The 13,366-nt window shown below is 45.1% G+C and overlaps 2 protein-coding genes across 3 annotated transcripts in view; both read left to right on the top strand.

Annotated features, from left to right (window-relative positions):
* PEX7 (peroxisomal biogenesis factor 7) overlaps positions 1-5,330 on the top strand; it is a 36,097-nt gene extending 30,767 nt beyond the window's left edge. For both annotated transcript variants that reach the window (XM_085217215.1, XM_085217216.1), the window contains exon 10: positions 2,783-5,330. In XM_085217215.1, coding sequence (XP_085073341.1) covers positions 2,783-2,851 — 69 coding nt within the window. In that variant the 3' untranslated portion in view covers positions 2,852-5,330. The remainder of the gene's footprint in view (positions 1-2,782) is intronic.
* Positions 5,331-9,127: 3,797 nt separating this feature from the next.
* SLC35D3 (solute carrier family 35 member D3) lies at positions 9,128-13,118 on the top strand. Its single transcript, XM_085218495.1, has 2 exons — positions 9,128-9,563; positions 10,397-13,118. Exons 1-2 carry the CDS (start codon positions 9,128-9,130, stop codon positions 11,224-11,226), a joined length of 1,266 nt encoding a protein of 421 aa, XP_085074621.1. The 3' UTR covers positions 11,227-13,118.
* The last annotated feature ends 248 nt before the right edge of the window (positions 13,119-13,366 follow it).

Here is a 13,366-nt window from a genome sequence, read left to right as displayed (position 1 = left end):
AAGTTCTTTACAGAGAGAGTGGTGAGGTGCTGGAACAGGCTGCCCAGAGTGGTTGTGGATGCCTCGTCCCTGGAGGTGTTCAAGGCCAGACTGGATGGGGTCCTGGCAGCCTGGTCTGGTATTAAATGGGGAGGTTGGTGGCCCTGCATGTGGCAGGGGGGTTGGAGATTCATGATCCTTGAGGTCCCTTCCAACCCTGGCCATTCTGTGATTGAAATAAAGGAAGTTAACAATTTTTTTTTCTGCACCCTTATTAACTGTGATGTGCTGGGTCAGCCTTCCTCCCAGTACAAATTCCTGCTGCTTTTAATATTTAATTAAAGTAGCACTTATTTTAAAAAGAAGAAAAGAAAGGCTAATGTGCTTTACAGTATGTATTAAAACATATTCACATGTAATTTGAGATGTGACATTCCTAAAAACTTTTAAAGCATTTGTTCAATATCCTATGTTTCCCTCTTAAGAAAGGCATACAAAGTCATAAAAGCGGTGTGTAAGACAGATCTTTTTAAGAAAAACAGTCAAAATGAAACAAAAAGACATTTGGTAACCTGATGCAGGTAGTGCATTAAACATTCACTTATCTTTATCTAACATTTCTTTTTTAGTGATTTATATTTGAGACAATGACAGTGGTGCGTGTAGCAGCTGTCTATAAATTAACATTTGCCATTACACTTAACTTACAGTTGTCACATTTCTCTTACAGTCTTAGCAGTATCTTGGAGAAAGTATTATGGAGAAATAAGAATGCAGCTGCTCTTACTAGTGTTGTTCCAACCATTGTGTCACAATTTGGCATGTATACCTGTTTCTTGTTCCTTATGTGTGTGATCTCACCAAGGTTTCTGATATTGGTCTTTCACTATAAAGTAACTGCTGTGCAGGAGAACTTGACTAGCACTATTTGTTGTAGCTTTATTTTCCTTCTGTTAGTTGGTTACCTCTTCATCTTTCATGTTCTATCTTTAAGTCAATGAGTTGGACAAATTACTGCAAGCAATCCTTTTAAAACCCTCTTTTAATCCCCATGTTTATTTTGAGTGTTGCTAGATTAAATGGTTCTGTAGCTATATTTGTTCAGAGGCTGCTTCAGGATGCTAATTATACTGGTAGCAGGTGGGAATTCCCATGGGCTTTTTCCAAATGTTATCTTGTTTCTACATGAAAGTGGAAAGTATTATGGAAATACAAATATTGATCCAGAGCTCTGGAGAATATTTTAAAACTGTATTTTTTGTGATTGACAATTTCTGCATAGCTTCTTTAGTGGGAGAATCAGATTTTTTTTTTTTTTTTTTTTGCATGATTGGAGGGACTGCATTGCAGTAGAACCATACAAAGCTCTATTATGTTGTATGAATAGACAAATGTTTTTGAGAGATTTTTTGGTACGTTTAGATGTATATGGAAAACACTTCAAATAACTAAGTAGAAGCAGCTAAGGAAGGAATGGAAATGAATAATAGTGCAGTATAGTAAACACAAAATGGGCTAATTATAGTATAAAATCAAATATTGAAGTTGGATTTCCAAATTTTTCATGTGCAGCTGTTCATTCTGGCTCTAGAAGAGAACAGGAATTGGAATCTGAAGCAGAAAGGAGCTTGTTGTGTACTGGGTACAATACTGTATCCTTTGTAATCTCAACTGGAAAGGACTTGATAAAAATAATTTGAGATGGATTCAGCCAGATTTACTGGTACACATCTGAAGGGCTCAAACTATTTAGCTCTCCTTTTCCTACCTTCTTTTGCCTTAGTTGTTATCCCCTGCAATCTTCTGTGAATATATGCTATGTTACTTGAGTAATAGTCAGTGTGGTTAACCCTTTCATGTTGTTACAGACTCTCAGGTGCATTATCCTAATCATTATCAAACTAAAGTATTCTATGGTCTACTTCTGTGGAATCTCATAATTTATTCAAATCTAGTTTTGCAGAATTAGTTAATCTCCTTGTTTGTAATTTTGGTTTCTAACTTGCACCTAAAGAAGAGCTTGGGGCTTGCAATTCAGAATATTTTCAGTTACATTGGAATCAGTTGCTGTGTTTGTAAAAGGCAATTGGCATAAGTGGCATCACTTCCTCATCAGACTAGGGTGGTTTATGTAGTGCTTGAAATAAACTTCCTCCTCCCATCATGGTCTTTGAGATGTCTGTTCACTGAGAATTGAATACTGGTGATGAAAGACATCTCTTTTTTCAACAGAAAATACAGTGTTCTCTTGGCTCATCAGTGTGAGACAGAACAGTCTTCATTCTTCAAGAAACATCCTGTGTCATTTGGTCTTTGTTTCTTGGTTCCTTAACTCTCCATTCAAAAATATCTGTAATAACTTTTCCTGCATGCAAGTATGAGAAAGTTGGTCACATTATATCATGAAGTGCTGAGATGTCACAGTAAAAGAATTGTGAAAGCCTGTGAAGAGATGTCACATGGCTTGTAAATGTATATGTCATTCCTTTGTCCTATTGTTACACTGCATTAGCCTACATGAAACAATCACTTCAAACTCTGAGTTTTCCATGCTTTTCTGATGCAAAGTATGAAAAATAGGCAAGTGTAAACTTCTGGGCACTTTACTGAAGTTAAGACTGTTTGTTTGTTTGTTTTTAAAGGAGAAAAAGAAGAAAAGAGAGCCATTGCCTTGTTCCCTAATTTTGAAGCACTGTAAAACAGAATACCAACCAACATTAACGCAACAATATGTGTTAATTTCTTCTAAGTTCCATCTGTTTTTTGTCAACATGACACTAAATAGATTTTGTTTGCTTTACAGGTGGTAGACTGTGCTTGGGATGAACTTGTCAAGATCTACACTCCATCATGTCTGACAGCTGCTGTCTAGAGAGAAACTGAAGATTTGACACACTGGGAACCTTTTTGTCATCATCCACAATCAGACTTGTGCTAAACTTTCAATTGTGTCACTAATCGTTGTGTCTCTTTTCAAGTAAAAGCTTGAACTGTTCTGCTTTTGAGCTTGTAGACTTGTTCTACCATACTAGTAGTACTTGGATCAGCAAAGTGTTCAACAGCTACTGAATGGCTAAGGAGTGACAGAAGCAGATATGAACTGGTGTCTTCAGAACTACCAACAAAATTTTGTGATTGTCTGGCTCATGATGCAAGCAGAGGCCAGAATCTTCTTGATCCTTATAAAGAATAAAAGTAGCTGGCAGTGCCTTTGGAGATTGTCACTATAGAAAAAGTCGTCTTTTCACTATCTAGTAGTCTAATGTCAACCTGAGGCTTGTATCCCCGAGATCCATTTATATTGAATTGTTTTGCTGTGACTCACATTGCATTATCTTGTGCAATATGATGAATACTCTCGATAGACAGTAAATGTCATAGTTTATAGCCAACTTATTCCTTTAACCTTTTTGATTGCTGCTTCACAGAGATGGTAAAGATTATTTTCATACATTTTTCCCTTGGATCTCCTTGAGTAAAACAGTTAATGAAGTCATGCAGAATAATACTCTAGAGAAATAGAGAAAACACTTAGGGAAAAAATGAATTATAAACAACCCTAATTGGATCACAGTCTTCAAGATTTAGAGATATTATAACCATCTCTTCTATTAGACTTATCTTTTACTTTCACTTAAAGAGCTTTTTCAAGAGAGGAGTGTGGCCATACATTCAGCATTTCTGGACCTCCCACAATCTGACTAATGTGAGAGCTGATGTCCAGACCACATGTGGATTAACTGCATGGCATAAGCACAGCAGCTCTAGAGTAGCCAAGCTATTATTAGACGTGCAAGAATATGCCCAGCATTTTATAGCTGTAGTAGCTATGAATTGATTAGTTTCTATGCCCACTTTGACTCCTCAGTTCGTGTGGTGTGATTTTGGCAGGAGGGCTGCAACCAGATGGTCTTTAAGATCCCTTCAAACCCAAGTCTCTTGATTTGGTTTCGTGCTAGCCATTCACACCCTTCTTTTTTTTTTTTTTTTTTTTTTTTTTTCTTTCCCTAAACCTTATTAAAACTGTCTCATTTCTGCTGCTACCCCATATCATCAGACTTCATCATTAACAAATTGCAGGGGCTAGGTCTTTGGACAGGTTTTTATAGTCTTCTGTTAATGAATGCTGTATGCTTCTGGGTTGCACCACTCATATATCAAGCAATAGCAGGCACTGCCAGATCTGCTGGATGAAGAAACGAAAGAAAGGATTCAGCAGAGCTAAGACTTGGAAATTGTGAGGAAAGAATTATTGTGCTATCTTGGAAAATGAGCCTGGGAGCTAGCAGGCAGCCACAGGGCAATATGGGTATACTAACTCAGTGCTAGGACAAGACAGAAAGAAACCGCCTTTCACAAGATGAAGAGTTTGGATCATAAGTTTTTCTGGATCAGTGCAAACTGACCCTGGATTGCCATTTTCTTAAGGTGAATGAAATACAAAACAAAGTAGATTTTCTATTATACCAAATAGTTGTACCAAATTCCATGTTTATTGCACTTTAATTCTGTGTGCTGAGGACTGATGCATCCATAAGGCTATGCTATATAGAGCTTTCAGCAATATCATGAGCCATAAAATCTCATTCTAGGTATTAAATTTATTATTTCAGCCTTACCACTTATTCCACTTTTCTGCTCTATTCCTTTTTTCTGCTTGGACTGCAAGTTACTTGAGTGAATGGTATATTTTGGTAGCGACTATGTATTCTGTATGCGTGTCGCTGTTAGGGGTGGGTATTTCCAGAATACTGCCATAGCTTATTGGTTAGAAAGTCAGACTTATACAAATGAACACAAGGAAAGAAACAACACCCATTCTAATCATGCACACTCAACACATGGATTAAAACTTTTTCTAACAGCCTTCACTTCTCCTCCTGTCTAGCTTGCTTCTATGCTGAACGTTGCTGGAATTTAATGCTCCTGAAAAATGGATGAATCCAGAAGATGTGCAGAGTGAAAAAACTGTGGCCTTTACTCTTCCTGTTTGATCTTTGAATGGAGAGAACGTACTGTAATCTTTTGCACCGTAACAGAAAAAAAATCTGTCAGTAGTAGTTGCTGAATCTTGATTCTCAGGGAATTGTTTTAAAGATTTTTTTTTTTCCCATTTAATGACCACAGTACTAGCTTCTGATCTTTGTTTTTTATTTATCGAAACAGGCCTTTGACTATGGCAATCTTAAAGATACATGTTCTACTTTTAAACTTGCTCTTGGAATCTTGGAAGATTTTGTTTTATGCGAGTGTATAGGTTTCTTCTCAGTTCAAGAGACATATTGATTAATCGTGTTTTAAAGGAGTGGATTTGTTATTCTGCAATGCTATTAAATTAATTGCATACAGTATCCCTGGCTAAACTTTTGTATTCACTTCCACAATTAAGAAATGTTATCAAAAAAGTAAATGCAGTGAAAGGTACTGAGACTTATTGATAATGAATATCACAATCATGGTTTAGATCTTCTGGGAATAGTAAGTGATAGTTGCATTTTTCCTGTGCTTTGTGAGGCAATACATCATGCAACTTTACCTAGTGGTGTATCTCATCAGATCTGCATCTTGATCAAGAAAACTTATTTTCATAAAATAACAAAACCGTGGGAGTTGGAAGGGACCTCAGGAAATCACTTAGTCCAACCCTTTACTGAACAGGTTCCCTACAGTCAGTTTTTGATATTTCCAGAGAAGGAGAATCCACAACCTCTCCAGGCAGCCTGTTTCAGTGCTCTGTTACTCTCATGTTCGTATGGAACTTCTCACATTCCATTTTGTGCCCAGTGCCCCTTGTTCTGTCGCTGGGTATACCACTGAAAAGAGCCTGGCCCCATCCACTTGACTCCTTCTCATTAGATGTTTATATGCACTGATAAGATTCCCCCACAGTCTTCTCCAGGCTAAATATTCCCACTCTCTCCCAGGTCTCTCAGCCTTTCCTCATAGAATCATAGAATCGCTCAGGTTGGAAAAGACCTTAAAGATCGTCAAGTTCAACTACAACCTGACCATATTACCCTAAATCTAATAACCTTCCACTAAGTTATGTCTCTGAGCACCACATCCAAATGATTTTTAAACACATTCAGGGATGGTGACTCAATCACCTTCCTGGGAATCCTATTCCAGTGCTTAACAACTCTTTCTGTTAAGAAGTTTTTCTTGATATCCAAACTAAAGCTATCCTGGCACAACTTGAGATCATTTCCCCTCGTCCTGTCACCAGTCACCTCATAAGGGAGATGCTTCAGGTATTCTTATAGCCCTCTGCCAGATTCTTTCTAGAAGTTCCCTATTTTGAACTGGGGAGCCCAGAACTGGACTCAGTACTCCAGATGTGGCCTCACCAGAGCAGAGGAGAGGTGGAGGATCCCTTGACCTACTGACCACACTTTTTAATGCACCCCAGGATACCACTGGCCTTCTTGGCCACAAAGGCACACTGCTGGCTCATGGCCAACCTGTTGTCCACCAGAATACCCAGATTCTTCTCTGCAAAGTTCCCTTCTAGCAGGTCATCCCCTAACCTATACTGATGCATGTGGTTATTCCTCCCCTGGTATAGGACTTTGCGCTTCTCCTTGTTGAACCTCATCAGGTTCCTCTCTGCCCAACTATCCAGCCTATCCAAGTCCCACTAAATGGCAGCACAGATTTCTGGTGTGTCAGCTACTCCTCCCAGCTTGGTACCAGGTCATTGAAGAAGATGTCAAGCATGACCAGCCCCAGTACCAACCCTTGAGGGAATCACCAGTGATAAAGTGATCCCTTCTATCAAGTTTAGCACTGGCTTCAAATTTTATTTGCACCAGCATGGCCATACTAACCCTTTTAGTGGTAGTGTTCAGTCTCAGCTGAGTCATTTGATAGTGAATGGCCACAACTCTGCACAACACTTCCCTTATACATCTCATTGTTGTGTTAGACCCTGATTAACACAAGCTCTCCATTAAAGACAATTATAAGATAATTACCATTTTCATTGTAGAAGCCATTTTAAAAAATGTTGTCTTCTTAGGAGTTTAGTCCATGTCTTTTTCTCAAACATGTACTCAAGCAAAATGCAAAGTTGAGGATAAATTGCATCAAAGAAATTGAGTTAAACATCACAATCATCTCCTTACTGTAAGGAATCACAGAGTTATGATCTGTGCCCTGCTAAGCGAAAATTTTGTAGCAGAATCATCTCTTACGTGAGCACATGACATTGTTTCTACACACAAGAAAGGCCAGCATGAGAGATGTACCTGTACTGCAGTGCAATCTGATGTGACCAGAATCTTTCCATTCTGTCACCACAAGTGACAGGACCCTGTGGAAAAGACATTTTCTTACTGCACTGTCAATTGCACTCAAGACTGGTATAAAGGTTTTGCAGCACATGGTCTCTGTGTTGCTTTATGCAGCTCCTTCCCAGTGCAGGAGAGCATCTCTTCTGAGCACAGACAGGTAAGGAGGCAGTGGGAGACACGTACAGGGCCTGACCTGAATGTACAGTGAGAACAGCATGGTTGGGCAAGTGGCAGCACCCCCTCTACAGCCATCCCACTTCGTAATGGTGTTGGAGAATGCTACGTGTAGACAAGGCTAGAGGTAGGGGAAACTTGAGAGATGTTGTAAGAACTGTCCCTGCAATGCCAGTAAGCCCTGAGAGGTTTGATATGAAACTTGGGACACACACACACTTGTGTTCCCAAGTTCTTACCTTTCCGATACGTGTGTTTGCCTCTTTCTCAGGGAAGCTTGTAGCTTCCAGTCTGAATTTGCAGACGGATCCCTGTGATGTGAGAGGCTCTCCTCTGCAGTGATGCTTTCACTAGAGAGGGGACAAAATGGCTCTTCCAGAAGTCATGCTGAGGTACATGAGTTCTAATTACTTCAGTACTTCCAGAAACTTTTTTTTTTCCATTTACATTTAGTTAGAAGGAGATTGTTTTCTTCCCATTTGCAAATGCAGTCAGCAATCCATGTGTTTCTTTAAACTGTGCTCCCTGTGAGCCTTGGGATGAGTCCAAAAGGAGACCAGCATGAAACGTGTTGGCACTGTTCTTCAGTGGGTTTTAAAGCCAGGCTTGGCCTCCCATGACTTTTAATGAAGAGTTTCAAATTTTATATGCTGTAATGTTTCAGACCACTTTGCTGCGCATTCACGCTTGATGCTGCAGTGCGGCGGCCGAAGCTGGTGAAGGCCTCTGAGGGGAGCGGCCAGGAGGAAGTGGTGGCTGAACCGCCATTTTGTTTGGGAGGAGCTGCTGGGGCCTGCTCCATCCTATCCCTGGCTGGCACAGCCCCAACCTGCCAGCAGCCTGATGGCACCTGTGCTTATGTCCAGTGGGCTCTTTGAACTGAGCTAGGACTGAAATGTAACATTCTTCTTGGTGTTTTTCTGATACATCTGAAAGATGCGCTGTGCTTGTGCTGGACTGGGTACCTTCCTACCAGAACTGACTGTCCTGTTGGGACCTGGCCTACTCTTTGTAGGGCGTCTTCCAAGAACAAGCATGCAGTGGCAATTCTGCCATTCTCAACCCAAGCTGGTTCTTCATAACATAATTCCTCTTGAGAGAGGGGGGAGGCTTATTTGTTTACAAGAGAGAGTAACTTTGCTGATCCCGAACAGATCAGTGACGAGCAGCCTTACTGCTCATGAAGGCAACCTGCCGTGCACAATGTATAGAAAACACAAGATTAAGCAGCAGCGCAGGTTGCCCTACGTTCCCCGGCGCTGGAAGAGGCCGGCAGAACACTGCCAGTCCGCGGCTGCTTTTGCCTTCCCGTCGATTCAAGGCGAAGCTTCAGACTCCTGGAAACCCTTCACCTGCCAATTCGGGATGAGCTTACGCAAACTTTACCAGGCTCAGCGCATCGCTTCGTGCTGCCGCCGGTTCTGGTGTCTGGGCGAGGACAGCCCAGGCTGGAGGCTGCGCCTCCCGGCGATGCGCCCTTCCCCTCCCGGGCCGGGGACTCCCCGCGCCGCTCCATCAGGGCGTGCGGCGGGGGCGGCGGCGGGGAGGGGACAGCGGGGGGCTGAGCGGGGGGGCCCGTCGGCGCGTCCTGCCTCCGCCCGCCCCCCGCCTCCGCCCGTCCCCACGCCGCCGCCGCGGGTGCCCGGGCGGGCGGCAGTGCCGCTGGCCCCGGGCGCGGGAGGATGGTCCGGTGGCGGGGCCGGGCGCGGGGCGTCGCGGTGGCGGTGGCGCACGGGCTGTGCTCGGGCTCGCTGAACATCCTGCTCAAGTTCTTGCTAGCCCGTTACCACTTCGCCTTCTTGACGCTACTGCAGTGCCTCAGCAGCGCGGCGGCGGCGCTGGGGCTGGAGGCGCTGCGGCGGCGGGGGCTGGCGGCGCTGCCCCCCTTCGGGCTCCGCCTGGCTCGCCCCTTCGCCGCCGTGGCCGCCCTGGCCACGCTGCAGTCCACCCTCACGCTCTGGTCGCTGCGCGGCCTCAGCCTCCCTATGTATGTCGTCTTCAAGCGCTGCCTGCCCCTCGTCACCCTCCTCACCGGCGTCCTGGTGCTGCGCGACGGCATGCCTTCGCCCGGCGTCCTGGTGGCCGTCCTCATCACCACATGCGGCGCCGCGCTGGCCGGTGAGTGCCCGCCCCGCCGGAACGGGACGGAACGGAACGGGGGGGAGCGGAGCGGGACAGGGATGCAGCGCGACGAGCAGGCAGCCGTGCCGCGGGGCGCCCCGACGGTAGTGCCGCCTCCGCTCCTGGAGACTTTTCGCCCCGGCACGGCAGGATGGAGCAACGGGACGGGCGTGAGTGCTGCTCCGGATGCAGCTCTATGGAGGGAGGTGCGACCGCAGAAGGGTGCGTGCAGCCTTACGGCGGGAGATTTAATATCCTGGGGGCAATTGCGACCCCGTGGGGCCAGCTGCAGCCCAAGAGGAGTAAGCTCAGTCTTACAGGGGTAGGTGCAACTTTAGGAATCGGCTGCAACCCGCCTGGGGCCCTGTCGTCGTGATTGGTGTCACTGGGTTTGGGGCAGGCAGCTTCATCTGCTGGGAAGCCCGAGCAGGGCGCTGTGGCTGTGGGACCCCCACGGGCTCGCCGGGGTGATGAGAGGGTGGAAAGAAGATTCGCGGTTGAAAGCCAGGCAGCCCCAGCAGACAGAGCCGCCCAGCACCGATGCTGGCAGAGGGTACCCAGAGCCACTGTGTCTGAGCTGTTTCAGCTGAAAATCTCACAGTATTCTTGCCAAAGGGAGAAGGTGAGTGCGTTGATTTCAGCCAGAGGTGTATAGGGAAGTGAAAAACATTCATAAATTTGGCAGAAAAGTCTATCAGGAGTAAGCACATCAAGCTTTGGGACAAGCATGACAAACCTGAAGAGCTATGCACTGACATATCTTTTCTAAATATCCTCCCCCTCCAAAACGGTGCTCTCTTTCCATCTCATCTGCAAAATCCACCCAACAGGTGCTGGTGACCTGACCGGAGATGCCATGGGCTATGTGACCGGCGTGCTGGCTGTGCTGATCCATGCCGCTTATCTGGTGCTCATTCAGAAGACCAGCGTTGACAGTGAATACGGACCCCTGACAGCTCAGTATGCCATTGCTGTTTCGGCCACCCCTTTTCTCATCATCTGCTCCTTTGCCAGCATGGACTCCATCAATGTCTGGTCGTTCCCAGGCTGGAAGGACCCTGCTATGGTATGCATCTTCATCGCCTGTGTCCTGATCAGCTGCGCCATGAACTTTACCACCCTTCACTGCACCTATATTAACTCAGCTGTGACCACCAGCTTTGTAGGGGTGGTGAAAAGCATAGCAACCATCACAGTGGGCATGGTGGCGTTCAATGATGTGGAGCCCACCAAGTTGTTCATAGCTGGTGTGGTGGTCAACACCTTGGGGTCGGTCATTTACTGCGTGGCCAAGTACATCGAAACCAGGCAGCAGAGCACATACGAGGACCTGGAGAAGGACAGTAGAGAAGAGGAGGGGAAAAGGCAGGCGGGGGACCAAGCGCAGTTTGCAATGGAGGTGATTTCCCCAGAGAAGGGGGCTAGGGAAGCAGCAGTGGAAGGATCAGCTGAAGGAAACAGCCAGGGTGGAGAGGACGAGAAGGACAACACCAAGAAAGCTGCTGGGGAGCCATCGGCTCAGGGAAAAGCTGCCAGCACACAAGACGGAAGCAGGAGCTCGCTGAAGGATGCCTATCTCGGAGTATGGAGATTGGTGAGGGGCGCTAATTATATAAAAAAGGATTATTTGATAGAAAATGAAGAGCTACCGAGCCCTTGAAAAGCAGGTGTGAAAACCCCACAGAACATGTTGCTTGAAGACAGACAGCTGGGTTCTATGTACAGAGGGAGAGGCAGAGCATACATTTCCACATCAATGCTGACAAATCCAAGTCATTTAGGATAACTTTACCTCATTGTCAAAAAGCAAAAGGTCAGGGTTTGCTCATGCTTTCTGCTTGCATTTAACTGCTTTCAGTACATCCATTCAGACCTGCCACAGCTAAGGTACCAAGTCCTTTGCTGTGGATACAGACAGAGTTGGGTAACGGCAAGCCGTGGGGATGACTGTGAGGGGTATCAGTGCCTCTAGGTTGAAAGCAGTGCCGACGGTAGCCTTGTAGCTTGAGGCTCTGTTGATGTAATTCTTTATCCATCCAATTCTATGTACTCTGTACAAGTGTATTCCTGCAATTTGTAAGTTCTTATTAACTGTACTTGTGTGTGCTCTTCTGTGTCACTATGATTGCAACAGAGCTAGAGGCTGTGCCAGGTGAATTGTATCGGTGTATGATCACCCACCTAGCTGAAGAATTGAAATTCTCCCTGATTCTGCATCCAGGCTGGGCCATGGTCCAGCTTCATGTTATGTGGTTTGTGTCTTCAGTGGAAATGCTTCAATCTTCACATGCAGGAGAGCAGAACTGGATCTGAACTTTTGAGGAGCTTTAGTCAGCAGAAGAAGGACATTTGCCTGTGAGCTTTGACTATATGTAGCATTGGGAAGATTAGCTTGACCGAAATACAGTAGTTTGGAATTATTGGGTTGTATTGATTCGACTTGGGAAGGCTATTAAAAAAAAATACAGGGAGAAAGCGTGCCTTGGGCTCTCTCTCTTATACAGTAGAGTTGGGTGGGTCTCAGCCTGTGCCTGAACCTGGGTGCAAGCTACAGCAGAGCTGTGGGGATCATCTCTGCCCATGCCCACACCAGGGCTCCCAGAGCTTCTTTGGCAGGGCAGTGCTGTCATGACCTGACTGCTGGGCCATGGCATGGTGTGGCTGCAGTGTCCTGTGGATGAAGGCAGGGAGCTCTGGCAGATCGCACTCAGGGGCCGGGTCTGCACAGCACGCTTGGCACTGGAACACCTGTGTCTTTGGGGGAAGCTGTGCCCCTTTGTTCTCAGTGCTTCCTTGTGCTGCAAGAGGTAAAGCTGGCGCTCAGCCTCGGGTGCTCAAGGGCTCATGTGGGAAGCAGGAAGCATGATCTCCAGTGGGTCTTCTAAGCAATATGCTCATAATTTGTACCAAATACCTGTAGCAGGTAAGACAAAGGAAACAAGTGTCTGAGTATTTCTTAGCCTGGGGAAGCCTTTTGGGAGGCAGCAGTCTTTGGGCCATGCCTATGCTCAGGGCCATACAGAGAAGAGGTCTGACCCCAAGTCCTCATCATCCCAAGAGGGCCCCAGCTATCTGGACCACAGACTGAAACAAGTGGCTATCATTTCCTGGAAAAAAAAAAATGGATCAAGCTTTTGGCATTGTTTTGGTGGTAGTAGTTGTTGTTTTTGTTATTTATTATTATTATTATTTATTAAGCCACTGAACTATAAACCAGCTATACCCATATCTCCAGTTAAATAGTGCCTACCCTAATGCCTTCTTCAGTCAAACAGACAGCTTTCACCTAATGGTGAATTCAGCACTGAAGTCAGCAGTGAGCAATTTCCCCAGCAGGGCATACATACAAAATTAGTCTCTAGGGAAAAAGTAGATTCTTGTCAATCCAAATACAGATAGAAATTGTTGGGCACAGTAGTATTTTTTCAAAACAAGTGTGCAGAAGTTGGATGACCTGCTATCACCCATGGATTTGGAAAGGGACTTTTAATGAAGGCAGTCAGCTTGTAGCTGCTGCACTGTGGGGATGGGGCATAGAGATGTGTACATCACAATGGCATATAGCTGCTGCTTCAGAGTGGAGAAATACCAACTGTGCTGAAATATGTTTACTTTCTGCTCAAGCTCCATAAGGCATCTTTCAATAAAAGCACTATTTATTGTTTATGAGCCAATGTTTTTTTGGTTATTTTTCAAATATATCTTATATAAGGCTGTGCCTGTGATGTAGAATTGTGGTGTTACTGAACTCTTTACAGTACCATCTACGTAGCAATCTGTACAGATGGCTGAAGAGAAAC

Source organism: Meleagris gallopavo, chromosome 2 (assembly GCF_905368555.1).
Source record: "Meleagris gallopavo chromosome 2, MGAL_WU_HG_1.1, whole genome shotgun sequence".
Lineage (NCBI taxonomy): Eukaryota > Metazoa > Chordata > Aves > Galliformes > Phasianidae > Meleagris > Meleagris gallopavo.
This window is presented reverse-complemented; position numbering and strand designations above follow the sequence as displayed.